This window comes from Rhinopithecus bieti, unplaced genomic scaffold (assembly GCF_001698545.2).
Source record: "Rhinopithecus bieti isolate Rb0 unplaced genomic scaffold, ASM169854v2 scaffold_32008, whole genome shotgun sequence".
Taxonomy (NCBI): Eukaryota; Metazoa; Chordata; class Mammalia; order Primates; family Cercopithecidae; genus Rhinopithecus; species Rhinopithecus bieti.
The window spans coordinates 717,862-726,185 of NW_016814433.1; the positions used below are offsets into that span (position 1 = coordinate 717,862).

Sequence of the window (8,324 nt, forward strand, 5' to 3'; positions counted from 1 at the left end):
GGACTTTTTATAGACAGAGTCTTGCTCTGTCGCCCAGGCTGGAGTGCAGTGGCGTGATCTCGGCTCACTGCAACCTCCGCCTCCCGGGTTCAAGCAATTCTCCCACCCCAGCCTCCTGAGTAGCTGGGATTACAGGTGCCTGTCACCATACCTGGCTAATTTTTGTATTTTTAGTAGAGATGGGATTTCTCCATGTCGGCTGGGCTGGTCTCGAACTCCTGATCTCAGGTGATCCACCTGCATTGGCCTCCCAAAGTGCTGGGATTACATGAGTGAGCCACTATGCCTGGCCTGTCTTACTTTTTTTAACATTAGAATATCCTAGCATATGGTAGATTTTTGGAAGAGACTTGACTACTTGTTTCATGTATAGCAATGTGCAGCTGGAATACTGATTTATTGTTTTATACATTTATTTATAAATAACAGTTATTACTTGTTAACTAGTATTTTTTCCCCCCAGTTTCTCTTCAGCAACGGGTAGCAGAATTGGAAAAAATTAATGCAGAATTTTTACGTGCACAACAGCAGCTTGAACAAGAATTTAATCAAAAGAGAGCAAAATTTAAGGAGTTATATTTGGCTAAAGAGGGTAAGTTTATAAGTCTCCCACCACCTTCAATGCGAAAATGGCCTCAAAGTGTTGAGTTTCTTGGTAGTAGTGTTAATTTTATCGTTGAGTAAACCTTGATTTTATTTATACTTGCATAATAAAAGAATACTGTTTAAAGGCTAGATTAAGAATAAGATTGAAAAAACAAGTTGAAAAATGCCTTCTTCAGATTTTGCCTTGTTTTTTGATCTTACTGTTGATACTTAGGTTGCATAACCTTGAGATGAGAGACGGTCATTGCTCTTACACTTGAGATCCAGTTGTGAGCAAACTAGGATTGTTGGCATTCTAATAACATCTTTAGCTATGTTATCTTTAATTCCATGAAACATCAGTTTTACCCAACAAATATTCAGTTATTTATCAATAAATGTTTATTTAATATCTACTATGAGGCAGACATTATACTTACATATTGGGTATACAGAAGGAGCAAAATTCATGTGGTTCTTTAACTTGGTTGAACTCAATGAGCCAAACAGATGTTAAGTAATTGTGTGATGAGTTGTTAAAAAGGAAATTGCAGGCCGGGCGCAGTGGCTCATGCCTATAATCCCAGCACTTTGGGAGGCCGAGGCGAGTGGATCACCTGAGGTCGGGAGTTCGAGACTAGCCTGACCAACATGGAGAAACCCCGTCTCTACTAAAAATACAAAATGAGCCGGGCGTGGTGGCGTGTGCCTGTAATCCCAGCTACTCGGGAGGCTGAGGCAGAAGAATCACTTGAACCTAGAAGGCAGAAGCTGAGGTGAGCCGAGATTGCGCCGTTGCACTCCAGTGTGGGCAACAAGAGTGAAACTCCATCTCAAAAAAAAAAAGAAAAAGGGAAACTGTATAAGGAAAATACATGAGAGAACATGGTGGGGGACCTAATTTGAAGGATCAGGGAAGGGGCCCATTTTGAGTACTGACCTAGAATAATGTGGATATGGCTTCCACAGCTCTCTAGACCAGTGGTTCTCAAAGTGTGATTGTGGAACAGCATCATTATCATTATCATCACCTGGGAAAGTTGTTAGAAATGCAGATGTTTGGGTCCCATCCAGATTTACTGAGTGAGAAACTGTGGAATTTGGGTCCAGATGCACACTAAATTTTGAAAACTGCTCTAGTCTATAATAGAATAGTGGCTCTCAAATTCTAACGTGGATAAAAATCACCTGGAGAGCTTGTTAAACCACAGTATGTTTGGGTGGAGCCCAGAAATTTGCATTTCTTTTTTTTTTTTTGAGACAGAGTCTCGCTCTGTTGCCCAGGCTGGAGTGCAGTGGCCGGATCTCAGCTCACTGCAACCTCCGCCTCCCGGGTTTACACCATTTTCCTGCCTCAGCCTCCCGAGTAGCTGGGACTACAGGCGCCCGTCACCTCGCCCGGCTAGTTTTTTTTTGTATTTTTTTAGTAGAGATGGGGTTTCACCGTGTTAGCCAGGATGGTCTCGATCTCCTGACCTCGTGATCCGCCCATCTTGGCCTCCCAAAGTACTGGGATTACAGGCTTGAGCCACCGTGCCCGGCCGAAATTTGCATTTCTAATAAGCTCATAGATGATTCCAGTTACTGCTAGTTCAAGTACTACAGTTTGAGAAATCCTGTTCTAGACTAGTGATCATGCAGCTTTTTTAACTTGTGAACTCTGTAAAGTATATACTTACCTACAACCTTTATACATTTTAACGTTGATTAAAATTTTTTGCTTGAAAAGATGTGAAGGATATAAGTTTTATATTGTTGATGTTTATAATTTAAATGAAAACTTCGTGCTTTTTTTTTTGAGATGGAGTCTTGCCCTGTCGCCCAGGCTGGAGTGCAGTGGCGCAATCTCAACTCACTGCAACCTCTGCCTCCCAGATACAAGCGATTTTCCTGCCCCAGCCTCCCGAGTAGCTGGGATTATAGGCATGCACCACCATGCCCAGCTAATTTTTGTATTTTTAGTAGAGACAGGGTTTCACCATGTTGGTCATGCTGGTCTCGAACTCCTGACCTTGTTATCTGCGCTCCTCGACCTCCCAAAGTGCTGGGATTACAGGCATGGGCCAGCGCCTGGCCACCTTCGTGCTTTTAGACATATCCAGTGGAATGAAAATATCAGTGATTTAATGTCCATTGTCATCTGTTTAACAAAAAAACACACGAATAGCTTTTTAGCAGAAATTTTACCGTGGTTTTCCTCCTTGAGTTTTCTTCTTTACATCTCCGTTAGAATTTTGTTCTTAAAAATGGTTTTGGAATTTGATTGTGCATTTGTTTCTTTTTCTTTTCTTTTTTTTTTTTGAGACCGAGTCTCACTCTGTTGCCCAGGCTGAAGTGCAGTGGTGTGATCTTGGCTCACTGCAACCTCCGCCTCCCGGATTCAGGTGACTCTCGTGCCTCAGCCTCCCTAGTAGCTGGGATTACAGGCCCATGCTTCAGTGTGCTATCTCAAAAGAAATAAGTTCTGTCTGGTTATTCAGTATCTTTTTATGAATTTATCCTCTCCCTTTTAAAAGTTGTTTATGCTTTTGAATTAATCAAGTACCACTGTCCTTCTGCAATGGTATATTCTCATCAAGATGACCTGTAAAACATTTGATGTATATATAAAAGGTTGTGGTAGTATTTTCTCTGATGATCAGTTGAAACCCAGCAGTATGATGCTGGCTAATGATACCCGTTTTCTCCTTTACCTCTTATACCGAAACCTCTGTAGCTTGTTCATCCTGTCTACAGCTAATTGAAGTCAATCTTGTCTAAACCTTGTTTTGCTTTCTTTTTCTGTGTCCCCAGTAAAGCTGTTAGGGTTCCTTTGTTTTCTTATTTTTTTGAAATTATAAAATTGAATTTTCCCCAAAATTCTGAAGAAATGAAAATGACCAAGAACCTCCCATTTCTGAAATGCATTATCAACTGCAGTTTTAGATCTGTGAATTAAAGAGCTTGTAACATGGGTTGGTTCAGAAAGCATGCTTGGTTTGTTAAAATCTCATTGATGACATCTAAAGCCAGTAAATAGTCTTTTTGTGTACTATTGTTTCTTTACTGTCCAAAACGCTCAATAAACGTAGCTAGCCATAGCAAACAGTTGGGGTAGCTTTTTACAAAATTTCAAAAAAATACTGTGATCCTTTTGAGAGTTTTGAGAGGCATTCCTAAAGAAAATGCATAGTATATAAAAGGTCATATGCTGATTACTTAGTTTTATCTTGGCTGTTAGCCTATATCATAATAAAATCAAATGTGAAGATTTCCCCTGAGACAGCAGCTTTTATTGTATCTATTGTGAAGTCTAAATCTAGTCTTTAATGATTGCCACAGGTGTTTACGGTATAAACCAGGATTTTGATGTGGACAGCAGTCTTTGTTTTATCTTTCAGGAAAACCAGGTCAAGGTAACTCTGAAAGTCCAAACATTGGTTTTTTCCCAATAGGTCCAGCTTTTGCTTTAGTGTTGTAATAGCTGTGTTTGCACTTGTTTGGAGAATAGCTGAAATATAAGTGCAGATGGTAATGAAAATGCACCTTTTACTTCTCTTACTGTCTGTTCTTAGTACCTATTCTTTTTTTTTTTTTTTTGAGATGGAGTCTTGCTCTGTCGCCCAGCCTGGAAGCCTGGAGCGCAGTGGCACGATCTCGGCTCACTGCAGCCTCCGCCTCCCTGGTTCAAGTGATTCTCCTGCCTTAGCCTCCAGAGTAGCTGGGACTACAGGCACGTGCCACCACACCCGGCTAATTTTTGTATTTTTTAGTAGAGATGGGGTTTCACCATGTTTCCCAGGCTGGTCTTAGTACCCATTCTTTTCCAAGCCAACTTCAGCTGGGTATGTTTATAAATATTTCTGAAGGTTTTATTGCTTTTCTGTTGAAGTATCTTCTGATTCAGCTTTTCTTTAACTACAGAGCTTGGCTCTACAGCAGTGTTTGTTTTGTGCTCTGGAAATTTGTAGTGTTGCCAATGAGTAAGAGACAATTACATGAAACAGAACAAAAGGCCATATAGTTCTCAATCTGACAAAAAATAGTAGGAATAGAGCTTATAGCTAATCACCAGAAGACACTGAAGTTTTCTACTGGTGTTCAGAAAGTCTTTATACACGGTTGTAATTTGTACATAAAGTTGTTATGCTAGCTAATCAGAATTTCAGTAGTGAAAAGCTAGATTTAGGAATCTATCTGTGGTTCCAGTGACATAAACTTGCACTTAGATACGGAAATGAAAACAGTGTATAAAATTAACAATTAAGACCCATTAGTATTACTGTAAACAAATGATTAGAAATTAAAATAGTGTTTGCTAATAGATTTAACCAGTAGAGACGATACAGAGAGTAAATTAGAAAGCAGTACTAGACCTACTCCTGAGGTCAGGAGTTTGAGACCAGCTTGGCCATCGTGGTGAAACCCCATCTACTAAAATGCAAAAATTAGCTAGATGTGGTGGCAGGCACCTGTAATCCCAGCTACTCAGGAGGCTGACATAGGAGAATTGCCTGAATCCAAGAGACACAGGTTGCAGTGAGCTGAGATTGCGCCACTGCACTCCAGCCTCCGTGACAGAGCAAGACTCTGTCTCAAAGCAAAAAAAAAAAAAAAAAAAACAGTGTAAGAAACAATACAAAATACAGAAATTGATAAAAAAATATATTTTAAATTTTTATCTTTTGAGATGGAGTCTTGCTCTGTCGCCCAGGCTGGAGTGCTGTGGTGCTGTGTTGGCTGACTGCAACCTCTGCTTCCCAGGTTCAGTCGATTCTCCTGCCCTAACTTTCTGAGTAGCTGGAATTATGGGCACCTGCCACCACGCCTGGCTAATTTTTGGAGGAAACACATCCCCACTTATTCTTTGAGGCTAGTGTTATCTTGACCTCAAAACCAAGGAAGACATCACAAGAAACTTAGCCCAGTATTCCGTGGGAATATAGATGCACAAATTCTCACAAAAGAACCAGCAAATCAAATTAAGCTACAGGTAAAAAGAATCACACAGCATGAAAAGTGGGATTCATCCCAGGAATTCAAGGTTGGTGCAACACCTGAAAATCAGTAGGATAAAAAACAAAGACACATGATCATCTTACTAGACAGAAAACGTATTTGACAAAACCCAACACTGTTTCGTGATAAAAACACTAAAACAGGAATAGAAGGGAACTTTGTCATCCTGAAAATGGACTTCTACAAAAACCTTACAGCTAACATCACACTTAATGTTTAAAGACCAAATGCTTTTCCCCTAAAGCCAGAAACAGGACAATTATGTACACTCTGACCACTTCTGTTCAACATTGGAAGTGAGGATCTATCTAGGGCACTTACCCAAAGAAAGAAAAAGGAAGGGAATCCACATTGAAAAGGAAGAAATAAAACTACTGTTCTCTGATGGCATCCTCTTTCATATACAGACTCCAAGGGAATCTACTACAAACTGTTTAAAACTAATAAGTGAGTTCAGCAAGATTCAGGATATAAGAGCACCATACAAAAATCAGCTATATGTATGAAATGGCATTAAAGAAACAGTTCCATTTACAGTAGCATCAAAATGAATAATATATTTAGGAATACATTTAACAAAATAAACTCAAAACTTGTACTCTGAAAACTTCACTATTAAAAGAAATTAAAGGAGATCTGGGCTGGGCGCAGTGGCTCACGGCTATAATCTCAGCACTTTGGGAGGCTGAGGCGGGCGGATCACCTGAGGCTAGGAGTTCAAGACCAACCTGGCCAACATGGTGAAACCCTGTCTCTACTAAAAATGCAAAAATTAGCCAGGTGTGGTGGTGCATGCCTGTACTCCTAGTTACTTGGGAGGTTGAGGCGGGAGAATCACTTGAACCCGGGAGGTGGAGGTTGCAGTGAGCTGAGATCACACCACTGCACTTCAGCCTGGGAGACAGAGTGAGACCCTGTCTGACACACACAGGAGATTTAAATAAATAGACATCTCATGTCCATGGATTAGAAGTCTTAATATTGTTATGGTGGCACCACTCCTCAGATTGATGTACAGATTAAATGCAGTGCCTTTTAATATCCCAGTTGGCTTCCTTGTAGGAATTGACAACTGATCCTAAAATTTATATGGAAATTCTAGGAATCTAGAATTGTCACAACAACCTTCAAAAAGAAAAAAGTTTGAAGACACACATCTTGATTCCAAAACTTACTGTGAGGCAACAGTAATCCAGACAAGGTGGTACTATCCTAAGGACAGACATAGATCAATGGAATAGAATTACATTCTCAGTTGCTTTTCCACAAGGTGCCAAAACCGTTCACTGGGGGAAAGAAAAATCTCTTCAACAAATTGTGCTGAGACATTTGGATATCTACATGCGAAAGAATGAAGTTGGACCCTCTACCATCTGCCAGAGTTAACTCAAAATGTATAAGGACCTAGATGTAAAAGGTAAACTATAACTCTTAGAGGAAAACATAGGGTTAAGCTTTTGTGACCTTGGATTAGGCAGTGTTTTCTTAGATATGACACTAAAAGTGGAAGCAACCAAAGAAAAATGAGATAAATTGAACTTCATCAAAATTAAAAATACTCGTGTTTTCAAGGATACCATAAAGTAAAAAGAAAACCCACCGAATGGGGCAGAATCTTGCAATTATTATATTGGATAAGGGTCTAGATTACATAAGACATTACAACTCAATAGCAAAAAGACAGTCCAACTAAAAGTGGACAGTGAATCTGAATAGGCATTTCTCCAGAGGAGAAACACAAATGGCCAATAAGTATGTCGTAAGGTGATCGATGACATTAGCCATCAGGAAAACACAAATCAAAATTATAAGATGCCGCTTAGTACCCACTAGGATGGCTATAATTAATATGTCTGACATTAACAAATGTTGGCAAGGATGGAGTTACCACATCCAGTTAAACATAGAGTTACCATTTGACTCAACAGTTCCACTTCTAGGTATATACACGCAAAAAATGAAAACATTTCCATACATAAACTTGTACATGGATTTTTGTAGCAGCATTATTCATAATAGTGAAAAAGGAATATCCTAAATGTCCGTCAACTGATGAATACATAAACAAAATGTGTTTTTTCTTATCCATAAAAAGGAATGAAGTACCAGTTCTACAACATGAGTGAACCTTGAAAAAACATTATGCCACGTAAACAAAGCCAGTCAGAAAACATCACATATTGTATGATTCTGTTTATATGAAATGTCTAGATTGGCAGTCTATAGAGATAGAAAGTAGAATATTTGTTGTCTAGGGTTGGTGGGGTGAGGAGTTGGAGATGAAAGAGCACAAGGTTTTTTCTGGAGTGATGAAAAAGTTCTAAAATTGATAGTGGTGATGGTTGCACAAGTCTGATTGAATATACTAAAAAGTCATTGAATTATATACTTTAAATGAATTGTTTTATATGTGTGATACTGCAAAATATATATTTGGGGCGGGTGTGGTGGCTCACGCCTGTTATCCTAGCACTTTGGGAGGCTGAGGTGGGCGGATCACCTGAGGTCAGGAGTTTGAGACCAGCCTGACCAACATGGAGAAACCCTGTCTCTACTAAAAACACAAAATTAGCCGGGCGTGGTGGCACATTCCTGTAATTCCAGCTATTCGGGAGGCTGAGGCAGGAGAATTGCTTGAACCAGGAAGCGGAGGTTATGGTGAACCGAGATCATGCCATTGCACTCCAGCCTGGGCAATAAGAGTGAAACTCCATTAAAAAAAAAAAAATATATATATATAT

The 8,324-nt window shown here is 39.7% G+C and overlaps 1 protein-coding gene across 3 annotated transcripts in view; it reads left to right on the forward strand.

The window, feature by feature from the left end:
• Window positions 1-8,324, forward strand: part of RABEP1 (rabaptin, RAB GTPase binding effector protein 1) — a 115,052-nt gene that overhangs the window by 34,828 nt on the left and 71,900 nt on the right. For 2 of the 3 annotated variants that reach the window (XM_017850509.1, XM_017850511.1), the window contains exon 2: window positions 464-592. The exons of the other annotated variant lie outside the window; for it this stretch is intronic. In XM_017850509.1, the coding sequence (XP_017705998.1) occupies window positions 464-592 (129 nt within the window). The remainder of the gene's footprint in view (window positions 1-463; window positions 593-8,324) is intronic. 3 annotated transcript variants of the gene reach the window in all.